Source organism: Dromiciops gliroides, chromosome 3 (genome assembly GCF_019393635.1).
Source record: "Dromiciops gliroides isolate mDroGli1 chromosome 3, mDroGli1.pri, whole genome shotgun sequence".
NCBI lineage: Eukaryota > Metazoa > Chordata > Mammalia > Microbiotheria > Microbiotheriidae > Dromiciops > Dromiciops gliroides.
The window spans coordinates 250,671,042-250,687,621 of record NC_057863.1 but is presented as its reverse complement, the minus strand read 5'-3'; the positions used below and the strand labels follow the sequence as shown (position 1 = coordinate 250,687,621).

The window sequence follows — 16,580 nt, the reverse complement described above, 5'->3', positions numbered from 1 at the left end:
GTACAACAACCCTGGGAGGTAGGTGCAATTATTCTCTCTGTTAGGTAGACAGATTGAGGGATTTGCCTGGGGTCATATAGCTATCAAGTGAATTTTACTGTGGAAAGCCATTATCTGGATAAAGGGGAAACATGAGTGGAGCTCATTTTGAGGAGAAAGCAGGAAGGAGTGGAGGTGATAATGTGTGGGTATTCTATGTTTGCCAGCCAGAAAGAAAATCCTGAGTTCCAGAAACAAATCACTAATCTGGTGCTGAGGTAGTATACTATATTGGTGAAAAGGATTATTCATTTGCCACACATCTATCTGATTGAGAAATTGAATAGTGGAGAAATTTTTAACTTAACTTGGTTTATAAGAAGGTAGAGGAATAAAGGAGACTATTATTTTAGGACCTGATTTCTACCGAGAATTGATTAATGATTTGGAAATGATGGAAACTTTTGCAGGAACACACTACCTAATTCTGGAATGTATGACAATAAGGACGATCAGTGAAGGTAAAACTGGACACAATTACCATGTACCTTGTATTTTGGAAGAGTAGATTTCAAAAATTTCAAGGAAAGGACAAGTAGGACCCATGGTCTAACTACAGCAGGAGCTAAGGTCAAGAGGATCATGCTGTACAGACAAGGTATCTCTAGTGCAGATACAGTATGGGAATTAATTTGTTTGCCAACACTCATTTTTATTTTTTAAAAAGTTAAATTTTTATTGCTAGCTCGTTTCTACATTGTCTTTATTTCTAAATATGTACTTCTCTCCCTTACTCAGAGCCATCCATTGTAACAAAGATTAAAAAGGAAAGAGAAAGAAATAGATCAGCAAAAACAACCAGTAGAACAATCAGTTGTGTCAGTATATGAAGTGTTCTACTGCCACAAGCCCTCACATCTGTAGAGGCAGGAAATTGCCAAAGATGCCAAAAGATGACAGTAGTCAGTGTTGGAAGATAGGTACACCTACTGCATTGTTGATGGAGCCGTGAATCAGTTTAACCATTTTGGTAGGCAGTGTGGAGTTCTGGAAATAAAGTGACTAAAATGTCCATACTCTGGCTCAAAGATTCTACTACTAGATTTATATCCCAGTGTGACTATTAATAAGAATAAAGTCCTTATATACACAAAAATATTTATAGCAGTTCTTTTTTTGGTAGTAAAGACTTGCCTATCCACTGGGGAATGACTAAAGAAATTGTGGCACACGAATGTATTGGAATATTGCTGGTCCTGCAAGATGATGAATTTGTCCAATTCAGAGAATTATGAGAAGATCTGTGAATTAAATCAGCAAAGTAAACAGAGTCAAGGAAACAAAAAGCTGGGTGGTGCAGTGGATATAGTGCCTAGCTTGTCATCAGGAAAACTCATCTTTGTGAATTCAAATCTGGCCTCACTTTATATTCTTTGATTCATGGCCCTTATACTTATTTAGTCTTTCTTTAGTCTCAGTATTATTAATGAAATGAAAGTTTCTAATGTACCCATTTTGACTTCTGTGGTAAAATATGAAAGTTTTTAACAGTCGGTTAGGATAAGTGAAAGACGCCAGTTTTTCAGGGACCACCCTTTTGGGGAGGAGATGAGCGGTCTGCCTGCTGCGCATGTCGGACTGCCTGCCGGGTGCAGTCCGCCTGCTGCGCATGTCAGACTGCCTGCCGGGTGCAGTGCGCCTGCTGCGCATGTCAGACTGCCTGCCGGGTTTTTTTTTGACTTCCGGGGTGGAGAGAACGGGAGTAGCCTTTTTTTTGCCGGCTTGGCGGGACTCCGGGCGGCGCGGCACAGACGGTCTGACTCACTCCAAAGGTGGCCTAAATCGGTTTGGTGAGTTTTTATAAGGAATATAGACAGCCTAGATTTAAGACGATTTGTACTGTATTTCTGTTTTCCTATCCTTCTAATCAACAACACCTTATATACAATAAAGGCTCTATCTAGAAAACCAGAAGCTTCTTCCATTTACTAGTCTGGGAGATGAATTAAGGGAAGGGTTAAGTAGGGGAGATTTATGATCTAATATCCAATTTTAAATCTCACAGTTTGGCGACCCCGAAGGGACCTTAAGGACCCTCCCACCCTCCCTAGTTTGGCCATAAGCCGGCTAATTCGGTGGATTTTCCAAATACCCCCCCCCCCCCCCCCCGCGGACTTTCCCTTTGTCTAATCTCCCTTAAAGACTTTAAGCCTCTAAAAGTCTTGCTTTAAACAGAAAAGCCAGCCCAGTTTAAAGGGCAAGATGCTCGAATATTCTACCATCCCTTTGATTTTTCTCATCGGAATGTATTGGGACAGCATAACATCCCGACTTAGAGGAATAGTTTATTCAATGGTCCTTCATAACATTATTGGTTTTTTCCTCATTCAGGCAGCAAAAAGTTTTTTGTATAATAGTATACGTGAGAATCTTTGGGAAAATACGTTTAATATAAGTAGAAATTTTATGCCTGCAATTGAAATACCTTTTAATACCACATCCATAGTTCATACGACTAAGGATTTTATTTTTTTTTGTTGTTTTTTTTTTGTTTTTGTTATTATCATTGTTTTTGTTATTATCATTGTTATGATGTGGGGGAAACTCTCACATATGGAGAGAGACCTCAAAATGGCTGTTTCTACTAGAGATGATCCAAGTTCAGAATCAGATCAGCAGAAACTACTCCCTCTGCAGGAAGCTATAGAACATAGTAAGAAGGGAGTGCCAATTCAAGTCAGAAAATATAGCCCCTTTAGACCAAGTGACTTGAGCGCATGGAAATCAATCATCCCTAGTTTTGAGAAAAATCCAAACACTGTAATTTCACAGTTAAGGACTATATTTAATGCATATCAACCCAGTTGGGCTGATGTTACTTGCCTTTTGGAAACTTTACTGTCCCCAACTGAGATTACAGATATTATCTCAGCAGGAAATGCCCTTGTTGCGAAAGGTAAGGCCGATGTGGAATGGCCTCTAAAGGATCCAGAGTGGAATTATAATGATGATAGGGATTTCCAAAGATTAAAAGATGCTAGAGAAACACTTCTGAAGGGAATGGAATCTTGCTCTAGAAAACCGGAAAACTGGCAGAAATTTTTAAGCCTACCTCAGGAGGCTAATGAAAGACCAAACAGATTTTATGATAGACTTTGTGAGGCCGCTAGACAGTACACCAGATTGGATCCAGTAGATTTAAGAGATTCCTGTATCATTCTCAACACATTTGTTTATAATTCACTGCCAGAAATACGCAGATACTTTCTGAAACAATGTCCAGACTGGAGAAATCTCTCAGTAGATAGAATTAAGGAACTTGCAAATTATGTCTTTGACTCACGTGAGGAAGATCCAGATCACCCTAAACAGAGCATTCTGGCACCAGCGATTCCTAGTCAGCCATGTGGACACCGGAACAAGGACACTAAGGTGTGTTGTTACTGTCGTAAGGAGGGGCATGAATTGAGAGAATGTAGGACTTGGAGAAGAAATTCTAATTCTAATTACAGGCGAAATCAAATAGAAATAGATCTTTTTGGAGGAATACAGAAAGGCAGTACCAGAATAATGGTAACCAAGACCCCCCTCAGAAGAGGACACAGGAATGATGGTGTCTTGGTGAGGAATGGAACATAGATAATGAAAGCCATATATTCCCAGATCCAGATTTTTTGAATGCACTTGTGCCAGTCCATTCACCTCCCCAGAGTAATGAACCACATGTCACCTTAAAAGTGGGGGAGACTTATTATGATTGTCTGCTAGACACAGGAGCCTCTAAATCAGTATTAGTAAGCAAACCAGATGCTGGGTGTAGACCTGTAGGATTTTTGAATGTAGTGGGAGTCTCAGGAAAGAGCCAGAGAGTGGCAAAATTGAATCCTCGCATGGTATCTATGGGGCCCTTAACAGTGGAACATTCATTTTTACTCATGCCTGATGCCCCTGTAAATTTATTAGGTCGTGATCTCCTTTGCAAGCTTAGAGCAACCATATCTTGTGCTCCAGATGGGGCTGTCTCCTTACAATTGCCAGAGGATACTGTTCATTTATTACCAATTTTACTTACAGAAGCTCAAGGAACAGCAGGGGAGGTATCCAAAATCCCCTCTGACATTCCTGAGTCTTTATGGGCCTCATCCCCTAATGAGGTGGGGCTCCTTAAGTCTGCCATGCCTGTTACCTTTAAAGTTAAGGGGGGACCACCCCCCTCCATTCCACAGTATCCATTGTCTAGGGAAGCAATAGAAGGGATCACCCCTATAATTGAGGCTTTGAAAAGCCAGGGTATTATTATTCCATGTCATCACTCTCCATGCAATACTCCCATTTTGCCAGTTAAAAAACCCAAGCCTGGGCCAGATGGTAAACCTGTTTATCGCTTTGTGCAAGATCTTAGAGCGATTAATAATTATGTTATTCCTAGACATTCTATAGTCGCAAATCCGGCTATGATAATTTCCTCAATTCCCTATGAATCTACATGTTTCACAGTGGTAGACCTTTGCTCTGCCTTTTTCTCCATACCAGTACATGAGGACTTCCAATATTTATTTGCTTTTACCTGGAAAAATAGACAGTGGACCTGGACTAGACTCCCACAGGGATTTGTAGACAGTCCCACATTATTTTCCCAAATTTTACAGCAGGATCTGGCCTCTATTACCTTTAAGGGCTCCACACTAGTACAATATGTAGATGACTTACTTTTGGCCTCTCCTAATGCTGAAATTTGTCAGGAAGATAGCCGTCACTTACTGCTGGAGCTGCACAAGAGAGGACACAAGGTTTCCAAGACAAAGGTACAATGGTGTTTGCCCCAGGTAGAATATTTAGGATTTATTTTGGCTGCTGGAACTCGCTCTGTCTCTTCTAAGAGAGTCCAGGCCATTCAACAACTCTCTGCCCCCACTACTAAGAGGCAGTTGAGAGCCATTCTGGGAGCAGCTGGGTACTGTAGACAATGGATACCCTCTTTTGGTGAAATTACTAAACCCCTCATAGCTCTTACAAAAAGTTCTGTTCCAGACAGTTTACAGTTGGATCCCCAGCATCTCTCAGCCATAAAAGAATTAAAACGGGCCTTGTTATCAGCACCTGCCCTAGGACTGCCAGATTATAGTAAGCCTTTCACTCTCTTTGTGCATGAACAAAGGGGGGTGGCTTCTGGAGTCCTGACTCAGTCACTGGGGCCTAACCAACGTCCTATAGCCTACTATTCAATTCAGCTGGACCCTGTAGCGGCTGGAGCGCCACCTTGCCTTAGAGCAGTGGCGGCCACAGCGCTTTTGGTAGAAAAAGCCTCTGATTTGGTCCTAGGTAACCCTCTAACTGTGCAATGCCCTCACGAAGTGGAGGCTCTCTTACTACGTCACAGGACACAAGCCTTTTCAGATCAAAGGCTGGCTAAGTATGAAATAACCCTGTTAGGTAATGAGAATATCACTTTAAAACGCTGCACAGTTCTTAATCCAGCAACACTACTCCCTAACTTACCATTCTCGGGGGAACCGTTGCATGACTGTGCTTCTTTAGTTGATATGGCTGAAAAACCCCGTGATGATCTTTTTGATACACCTTTAGAAAATCCTGATCTTGTCCTCTATACAGATGGTTCCTCATTTATGAGAGAGGGAACCCGTTTTACTGGAGCTGCTGTAGTTTCTGATTATGACACCCTCTGGGCAGCTTCTCTGCCTTCCCATTTTAGTGCACAGGCTGCTGAACTTGTGGCTCTTACACAGGCCTGTAATATAGCTAAAGATAAGAGTGCCACCATTTTTACTGACTCGAAATATGGCTTTGGCATATGCCACTTTATTGGTATGATTTGGCGTCAACGAGGCTTTCTAACATCCTCGGGCAAGGCTATTGCCAATGGGGACCTTATCAAGGACCTCTTAGATGCCCTAAAACTGCCTTCTTCCCTAGCCGTTGTACATTGCCCTGCCCACACAGGGAATAGTGATCCTGTTTCAAAGGGAAATGCACGAGCCGATTCTGCAGCCAAGCTTGCTGCATTAGAAGCTCCTGAACATGTATTTAACCTTTCACCTTCTGAGGATATTCCTTCCAACCTAACCTATGACGATTCTGAAGTAGAAAAGTGGAAAAAGAAATTTAAGGCGAAACAGATCAATGGCATCTGGGTGTCTCCGGAAGGTAAGCCATTTCTTCCCCGGAAATTCTACCACCAGGTATGCCTCTCTGTTCACAGAAAAGGCCATTTTGGTACACAAGGCATTGTAGACTCTATTAAGAGAACCTGGATAGCACCAGGTGTGACTAATACAGCATCTCGAATCTGCTCGGGCTGCTCCACATGTCAGTCTTATAATCAGTATGCTTTTAAGGTCAAAGCTTATGGAGGGCGTCCTCTAGCATATACACCTTTTGAGCACTTACAAATTGATTATATTACTATGCCAAAAGCAGGACATTATAAATTTTGCCTTGTTATAGTTGATCAGCTCACTCGGTGGGTGGAGGCCTTTCCCAGCCCCCGAGCCACAGCTGCCTTTGTTGCCAAAATTCTTCTTAAAGAGATAGTACCTCGTTTTGGCCCACCAGCCCGCATCGATTCTGACAAAGGCACACATTTCACTGATTCGATTTTATCCCAAATCTACTCTTTCTTGGGAGTGACTCCAAAATTCCACACGCCCTACCATCCACAAAGTTCAGGCCAAGTCGAACGTATGAATAAAGAGCTTAAGAGTATGATTGGCAAATTATGTACTGAAACCCATTTGAAATGGCCTGATGTTCTACCATTGGCATTATTCTATCTACGAAGTAGACCAAGAGGAGAACTTCATATATCTCCTTATGAAATGCTTTTTGGTCACCCTCCTATCCAAGCTAAAACTTTTTCCCCAGTTTATACATCACTGGTGGGAGGTGATACTTCTGTTGCTTCCTATATACAGGAATTACAGACCAGGCTACGTGAACTCCATGAGGCAGGAGCTGTGGTCCAGGCAGGACCATTAGACTTTTCATTGCATAACTTCAACCCAGGAGATAAAATATATGTGAAGAATTTTCAGAGAACCAGTGGAACTCAACCTGCCTGGGAAGGACCTTTTCAGGTATTATTGACAACTCCTACCGCCATTAAAATTGGTGAAAAAGACTCATGGATTCATTGCTCTCATATAAAGCCTGCACCATTCATAGGTGAAGAGATTTCAGATAGACCTGAGGTAGACGCTAAAGAGGTAAAAACCCTAACGATAGCAACTGTTAAAGAGCAAAGAAAGTTCAGAGGAAACAGGAAGTTCCCATTTAAGAATCCCACTGATCAGTTAAATGCTTTGGGACTCAGTCTTCGTAAAGTATCAGGAGACGGAAATTGCCTTTTTAGGGCTTTAGCAGACCAGCTAGAAGGTCACTGTAGAAATCATCTCAGACACAGACAAGAAGCTGCTTCTTATATGATTAACCATAGACAAGAGTTTGAGTCTTTTATAGTAAATGACTCCCCTTTTGAAGAATATGTTGATGAATTAAAGAAATTTGGAAAGTGGGGAGGAAATGATACAATTGTAGCATTTGCTAAGCAGCATCAGCTGAATGTTGTGGTTCATCAATTAAATCAGCCTTTATTGAAAATCAGTGGCACAGACAAAACTGATGCTACAGAACTCCACATTTTCTACCATAAAGAACATTATGACAGCATTAGAAAGATCAATGACAATTCAGAAACCCCTGCCACTTTGGCATGCAGAGAATTGGGGAACCAGTTAAAACAATGTGGCATACCCCAAACTCTAGCAGCTTAAATACCTTATAATTTAACAAGCATTTCCTTCTACAGGCAAAAGCACTGAAGTACATGGCCTAGTTTTCTGGCCTACCTCAACTATTTTTTTTTTTTTTTTAATTTATTAATTTTTGGGTTTTTTTGTTTTTGTTTTGACTTTTGAAAGGCACTGAAAAGACCTGGAATTGACTGCACCTTTAAGTTCTTTAAGAGCACAAAAGGGTGCTTAGCGAATCTTTTGCTTTTTATTTTTTATTTTTGGTTTTGCTTTGGTTTTTTTTTTTACTTTTGTTTCTTTTGCTTTTCTTTAAAACTAAATTTTGTAAACTAAGTGATTATTCAAAGACATTTTAAGTATATGCTGTGGGTGAGGCTATCGGGCCTCAGAAGCTACCAGAATTCTTCTTTTTTTTTATTTACTCTTTCTTTTTGAAAGAACCATGAGTTCTAATGAGTTTTGTTTTATTTATTTATTTTTCTCCTTTCTCTTGTATGTTGTTCTGTTTAACTAAAAAGTACCAGAAATTGCTTGATACCTCACTGAAAACATTGAATATTGAATCTTGCTAATTGAAGTCTTATTTCTTTTTGATGAATTAATCACCACTTTAAGTATCTGCTACTGTTATACCAGAGAATTCATGTATAAGATGATGTGGTCTACTTGCTAAAAGAAGATTATGTAATAATGTCTAAAAGAAGATTATGTAACAATGTCTAATATAATCAGCTATTTACATTCGTTTATTATTTATATGTCATTATACTCTGGGTATGGTTTGGAATTATTGTATATATCACTAATATATTCTCAGTTATGCAGCATAGCACACATTTTTACCATCATATTGTCTTTGGTGAAATTAATGAGATTTCAGAAATATGGAAACTTATCATTTCAGAGACTAACTTGCTGTGAACTCTGACGCAGGCCCTGGAGAGAATATATGTGCAACAAAAGGAGAGACAGGTATACGTAAGTCCATGGTTTGCTTATGATGGTGACTATGTAGAGCACAATTACTAGGCACAGTCCAGTATTCATCCTCTCTCCCTCCTAATTTAACCTAATTTAACTGAACTTATTTATCTTTTTATCTCACTCAGTTGAATTCACCTGTGGCCTAGCACAATCACTGGCTGTCTCAGAACCATGAGATATGGTATGATAACCTTTCCATAACATTTTCAGGTGTCATGAACACATACTAAATTTGGCTTTGATCCAGACACATGGTGGTAAAAAGTGTTACACATTGCATAACTACCTCAACCCTCTATTACAAGTCTAACCATATAAAGGAGGGAATGTAATGGAATTTATTAATTTGATCATTGACAATGCTATGCTAAGGTTTTAAAAATACAGCAATTCAAACAGTTAAAGAAGATAATCCAGCTTTCCAGACCAGAGTCCAGAATCCAGTTTTCCAGACCAGAATCCAGTTTCCTCCTGATGACATCTTACCACTTCAAGAAGACAAGAGAACTCAGAGACTTTATATGAACTGTTTTGCTTTATTAGCTTTTACTATCTCCTTTCTGTTATATACTATCTGTGGCATGTACTCTCTGCAGAGGCTCTCCCTTTGCAAGACTAATGTCAAAGCGTCGGTTCATGAGGAAAAAAAAAAAAAATCGCCCCTCTGGACAAAACTTTCCTCTCTTCCTTTTCTGTATTGTTGTTCGCATATTATTAGTCAGCAAAAGTTATTATATTCTTTTTACTGTTCCATCAAGGAAACATTCCGTTTCTTGGGGAAGCAAAGGGGGGAAATGTGGTAAAATATGAAAGTTTTTAACAGTCGGTTAGGATAAGTGAAAGACGCCAGTTTTTCAGGGACCACCCTTTTGGGGAGGAGATGAGCGGTCTGCCTGCTGCGCATGTCGGACTGCCTGCCGGGTGCAGTCCGCCTGCTGCGCATGTCAGACTGCCTGCCGGGTGCAGTGCGCCTGCTGCGCATGTCAGACTGCCTGCCGGGTTTTTTTTGACTTCCGGGGTGGAGAGAACGGGAGTAGCCTTTTTTTTGCCGGCTTGGCGGGACTCCGGGCGGCGCGGCACAGACGGTCTGACTCACTCCAAAGGTGGCCTAAATCGGTTTGGTGAGTTTTTATAAGGAATATAGACAGCCTAGATTTAAGACGATTTGTACTGTATTTCTGTTTTCCTATCCTTCTAATCAACAACACCTTATATACAATAAAGGCTCTATCTAGAAAACCAGAAGCTTCTTCCATTTACTAGTCTGGGAGATGAATTAAGGGAAGGGTTAAGTAGGGGAGATTTATGATCTAATATCCAATTTTAAATCTCACACTTCCCTCTTCTAAATCATTTCTATGTTGTTACCTTGTAGATCTTGTCCTTGACCCCCATTTTCTGTTCTTCTGACTAGTAGAAATACCAAGTTCAACAGGTTATAGAAAGGATCTTGCCCAGTAAGAATTTTCCTATGTTCCTTATTGTACACTTCATTATACCCTCTGCCCTCTCCCATGATTGTTTTTTCCCTGGTTTGCTTTGTCATCTCTTTCCTGAATCTTGACCTCCCCCTCTTCTGGATATCATTTGCTCCCTGGAACTTTGACTTTCTTTCATCTGAGGCAGGGTGCGTGGTCTCTCTAAGCACCAAGCCCTTGCAATTTATATTCCCATTTTAAGGTCCCCATCTCCTTTTATACAATATTAGCATCTCTAATGGTGACATTCGTCAGTAGTGCCCCCCTGCCGCCACTGAAACTAGATTTCCCTGTCTGTTTCTTCCATTTTCATTTCCTACCTTTGCCTCCTTGCCCATTCTCTTTTAGGCTCTCATTTTCCTGAGAGACTACCAGAGTTATTTACCCTTCCTTGTTAACTTTTGACTTGATATGGGTACATTGTATAATCTTGGATTCTGTCTTTTTCTTCCTCTCTCCTATTTTATCCCCTCTCCTATTGTATAATTTAGTCTCACAAAAACATTGATTTACCTGTAGGCAGCATGCAGTGAGGTTTAGTCCATGATGTTTCAGGCTTATTTTTCCATCATCACTAGGTGGCATAGTCAATAGAGCACTGGGCCTGAAGTCAGGAATAACCCGAATTAAAATCTGGCCTTAGATACTTCCTAGCCGTGTGACCTTGGGCAAGTCACTTAACCTTTGCTTGCCTTGGTTTCCTCACCTTTAAAATGGGAATAATAGCGTCTACTTCCCATAGCTGTTGTCAGGATCTAATGAGATAATAATTGTAAAGTGCTTGGCATATAGTAAGTGCTATGTGAGTGTTAGTTGTTATCCTCCTGCATTCTCCTTTGTCTCCTTGGGTACTCTTTGAAACAAAATTGTTATTTTGTCATTCTTGTTCATGTTTGCTGCATTTGTTTACCTTTATTGTATATGTGTTGTCTGAGATGTTTGAAAAACAAATCATTTCTTAGGGTAGGTTTTTTTCCCCTAGAAGTCCATTCCCCCCCCCCCCCATTAATGGTTTTCAGGATATGCCATCTCTGGCTGCATCTTAAGCATGTGTGTATGTGCATGTGTGCATGTATGTATGTATATGTACACCTACAGCTACATATTTCTGTATATTTACACACATGTCATGCTTTTATATAGTTATTTGTATGTTGTCTCCCCTACTAAGACTGAGCTCAACGAACAGGATCAGTCACATAATGCAGACCTAGTAAGTGCTTGTTTTTAACTTTCATTTCATTCAGCTCAAAAGAAATAGGAAGATGAGAATAGGTTGCTTTGCATTTAGGAAATTTTATTTCACAGTTTATTCCCAAGATTTTCCCTGGCCTTTCCTCACCACCCATTTTCTTTTCTTTTCTTTTCTTTTCTTTTCTTTTCTTTTCTTTTCTTTTCAAGTGAGGCAGTTGGGGCTTAAGTGACTTGCCCAGGGTCACACAGCTAGTAAGTGTTAAGTGTCTGAGGTCGGATTTGAACTCAGGTCCTCCTGAATCCAGGGCTGAGGAATAGGTGAACAGAATGGACAGCATGACTGTTAACACTCTATCCACGAAGAGGAAAAGCCTTTAGCATTTTTTGTGTAGTTTTGTTTGGCAACATGGACAAGAATTGTGCATGTTAAAGAGAAGGAAATGGGTTTAGATCTGCCTTTATGGAGGTAAACCATATAGATGAGCTCATGAAATATGGCTTAAATTAGGCTATCAAAACAGGGAAAGAGCCTTTTTTGAACTTTGAGGAAAATTTCTTTATTAAAATGAAGAATGCTTAGACTCTTTTAAATACAAAGAAAGCATTGCAACCATAGTCTCTTAATTTTCTTCTATACTGTCTACCCTCTGATCTGGGTTTATTTTATTTTATTTTTTAACATTTCCTCAAGAGATATAAACATAGCATGTAATGAAACACTTTTTCTTTCAGTTCAATAGTTTATTCTCATAGGGCTAGACCAGGGGCTGCCACTAAGAGCCTTTTTTGGAATTAACTACAATACTTGACGAGGCTGCCTGATCTGGAGGGGATGGTGTGTAGAAGTGATGGGCTATAAAGGCAAGTGCAAGAGGTGGATTGTTTGAGGCAAAAGGATCATTTCTAATACAGGGTAAGAAGCAATCAATAGCCAGATGGAGGATACATGTTTAAGAACTGGAAGTGTGGAACAGGAGAATGGCAATCTCAGGGTCTAAGGACTACTAGGACAACATGTTTGGTACCTGGTGTTAGACAAGTAGATGACTTCTGATTTGCCAGGTATTTAGCATAGTGACTAGTTTGTGGCTAAATATACCTTTTCAATCAGTCATAGCTGTGGACAGTTTGCTATGTGAGAAACAGTTGTGTTTGTGCTATAGTGGACAGTCACTGACAATCAGACAATTAGCAAATATTGATAAAGAGTATGTACTAACATAATATATAATATAATATATAATTTAAGTGTGTGCCAACACAGTCACCTTCATGGCAGAGTGATGCAATGCAAAGAAAGTTAAACTTGGTGTCACATAAAACATGGAATTACATTCTGCTATGTGACTATGGACATTTAAGACAGTTCCTTTACCTGAGCTTGAGTCTCCTCACTGTAAAATTAGAAGACTGCTTCTTGTTTCAAAGGACTTTTGGAAAGCTCTCAGTAAACATGAGGTATTATGCAGAGTTTGGTATGGGCTGAATTTTCCTTGGACTCTGTCACACAGCTAGTAAGTGTCAAGTGTCTGAGGCCAGATTTGAACTCAGGTACTCCTGAATTCAGGGCTACTGCACCACCTAGCTGCCTCTCTCAGCAAGCTTACACAGACACTCACTCTCTTTGGCATGGGAACTGGATGAGAGCAGACGCAGGCCACATGGGTTCCTCATTTTCTCTCTTCTCTCTCTTCTATTTCCAGCTAGGCTTTCCTGTCTTTCAGAGCCATGTGTACTCTCTTTACTAATACTTAATATACTTTAATAAATACTTAGTGCCCCCAAACTGGTACAGTAGCCTCTAATTTCTAAGTAACAAATATATTAGAAACCCCAACTAATTTTCCCCAAACTTCGGACAGAAATAAGGTGGCCACACATACAGTTTTACTCGCCACAACCCCTTAGATCTTCTTCATCCATCTTTGAATGTTTATCTGTAAATAGAATAAGTTGAATAAATGTGGACCTCAATGATAGGTTTTTAAAAAAATCTCATGTGAAATGGTGTAAAACATTATTATATTGAATAATCCACTCCTACAATTGTGTGGTTTCCCTCTCTTCTCTCCAGATACTTGAATTATTACATGCTAAAGAGATTTTACTTTATTTTTCTAAATACTTAGAATTCTATAGTTATTTCATTGTATAATATTGAGTTGTCAACTATGCACTGATGAACTTGTGAAATTTCTTAACTAACATAACCATGATTATTTGGTCTCTATAATTTCTCCGTTTTGGCAACAATGTTTGTTTTTTTGCTTTTAAAAGAAAATAATTAGAAATATATTTCTTTCTAGAAAAATTGATTGCATATCAGCCAGAATTTCATGCCTTGAAACAACGTCTCCGTATAGCTGAACATAGAATCCTGCAACGTTCTTCTGAACTAAATGCAATCTTAGAGCAATTCAGACGTGTAATAGCAGAAACAAATGGAACCAAGGCTGCATCAAGTAATTTTTCAGGTACAATATTTTTTGTAGGTATCTTGAAAAATTTTGGAACAGCTAGCAGGATGTTAAGATTGTGTTTTGAAACAAAATGAATAAAAAATTTGTAGAAAATTAACTTATCTATGTGCTTTAAACATTTATGTGGTGTGTAATGTCACACAAAGTGAACTTTTGTTATTCTTCCCTGGGAACCTAGTACTTAAGAGGGAAAAACAGCAGCATCACAGACTTTCATCCTATTGTGGTGAAGTTTAAAAGCTTGTCCTAATAGTTAGCCAAAACTGTTTAAGAGCTTATAAAATCAAATTATAGGAGTAGCATTTACATTGACTATAACACCTTAAAAAAACAGAGTAGGTCAAATGGTAAAAGAGGTACAGCAATCCAATGAGGAGAGGAATGCCTTGAAAAGCAGAATTGGCTGAATGGGAAAAGAGGCGCAAAAATTCACTGAAGAAAAGAACTACTTAAAAGTAGAATTGGTGGAATTGAAAAGGAGTTACAAAAGCTCATTGAAGAAAATAATTCCTTAAAAACTAGAATTGAGCAAGTGTGAGCTAATGATGTTATGAGACATCAAGAAACAATAAAACAAAATCAAAAGAATGAAAAAATAGAAGACACTGTGACGTATCTCATGGGAAAACCCAACTGACCTGGAAAATAGATCCAGAAGACATAAATTTAAAATTACTGGACTTCCTGAAAGCCATGATCAAAAAAAGAGCCTAGATGACATCTTTCAAGAAATTATCAAATTTATGGGATGCAGCCAAGTGACACTTAAAAAGAAAATTTATCTCTCTTATTGCTTATATCAGTAAAACAGAGAAAAAGCAGATCAATGAATTGGGCATGCAACCAAAAAATTAGAAAATTGAACAAATTAAAAATCCCTAGTTAAACACCAAATTGGAAATCCTGAAAATAAAAAGAGAGATTAATAAAATTGAAAGTAAGAAAACCATGAAACTAATAAATAAAACTAGAGGCTGGTTTTATGGGAAAAACCCAGTAAAATAGATAAATAATTGGTTAATTTGATTTAAAAAAGGAAAGAAGAAAACCAGATTACTAGTATCAAAATGAAAGGGGTGCGGGGGCGGCTAGATGGCACAGTGGATAAAGCACCGGCCTTGGATTCAGGAGTACCTGAGTTCAAATCCGGCCTCAAACACTTGACACTTACCAGCTGTGTGACCCTGGGCAAGTCACTTAACCTCCATTGCCCTGCAAAAAAAAAAAAATGAAAGGGGTGCACTCACCACCAGTGAAGAGGAAATTAAGACAATTGTTAGGCGCTATCTTTCCAATGATATGCCAATAAATTTGACAATCTAAATGAAATGGATAAACATCTAGAAAAATAAATTACCCAGATTAACAGAGGAAAAAATAAAACACTTAAATAACCCAGTCTTAGAAAAAGAAATTAAACAAGCTATCAGTGAACTTCCTGAGAAAAAACCCCCAGGACAAGATGGATTCACAAGCAAATTTTACCACACATTTGAAGAACAATTAATCCCAATACTATATAAAGTATTTGAAAAAATAGGTGGAGTTCTAAAAAATTCCTTTATGACACAAATATGCCGCTGATACCTAAACCAGGAAGAGTCAAAACAGAGAAAGAAAATTATAAAACTAATGATTATTTATGCAAAAAATTTAAATAAAATACTACCAAAACATAACAGCAATATATCACAAGAATCAAACACTGTGACCAGGTAGGATTTATACAAGGAATTCAGGGCTGGTTCAATATTAGGAAAATGATTAGCCTGATTGACTATCTCAATAACAAACTCAACAATAATCATGATTATCTCAATACATGCAGAAAAAGCCTTTGAGAAATTACAGCACCCATTTCTATTAAAAACAATAGAGAACATAGGAATAAATTTACCTTACTTTACCAATGATGGGTGATATTAAAATCCTAGTGTGGAAATATGTTTAATGTCATTGTGTGTGCGTGTGTACATATATATATATATATATATGTATGAATGAATGAAACCTCTATAAGAAGGGAAGGGAGGGAGGGAGAAAAATTGGAACTCAAAATCTTATAAAAATGAATGTTGAAAACTATGCCTGCATGTTATTGGGGAAAAATGAAATAGTATTAAGGGGGAAAAAGAAATAAAGTCAGATCTAAGCAATTGGAAAAATATTAATTGCTCATGGGTAGGCTGAGCTAATATAATAAAAATTACAATTCTACCTAAATTAATCTATTTTTTCATTACCATACCAATCAAACTCAAAAAATTATTTTAATAGAGCTAGAAAAATGATTTAAAAATTTATCTGGAAGAACAAAAGCTCAAGAATATCAAAGGAATAAATAAATGTGAAAGAAAGTGGTCTAAAGTACCAGATCTTAAACTGTATTATAAAGCAGTAATCCTCAAAATAATCTGTTAGTGGCAAAGAAATAGAGTGGTGGATCAATGAAATAGATTAGGTACAAATTACATTATAGTAAATGACCATAGTAATCTAATTTATAATAAACTCAAAGATCTAGGATTCTGGAAAAAAAAACTCATCATTTGACAAACACTGCTGGGAAAACTGGAAAACAGTATGGCAGAAATTAGGTATAGATTAACATTTCACACCAAATAGCAAGATAAGGTCAAAATGGGCACATGATTTACACATAAATAGTGATACCATAAGCAAATTTTAAAAGCATG

General features: G+C 38.4%; 1 protein-coding gene across 2 annotated transcripts in view; it reads left to right on the top strand.

The window, feature by feature from the left end:
• The window catches only part of MGAT4A (alpha-1,3-mannosyl-glycoprotein 4-beta-N-acetylglucosaminyltransferase A), a 151,335-nt gene that overhangs the window by 70,000 nt on the left and 64,755 nt on the right, over positions 1 to 16,580 (top strand). For both annotated transcript variants that reach the window (XM_043995662.1, XM_043995661.1), the window contains one exon: positions 13,711 to 13,878. Coding sequence is in view for 1 of the 2 variants with exons in the window: in XM_043995661.1 (XP_043851596.1) it covers positions 13,711 to 13,878 (168 nt within the window). In the remaining variant the exon portion in view is untranslated. The remainder of the gene's footprint in view (positions 1 to 13,710; positions 13,879 to 16,580) is intronic.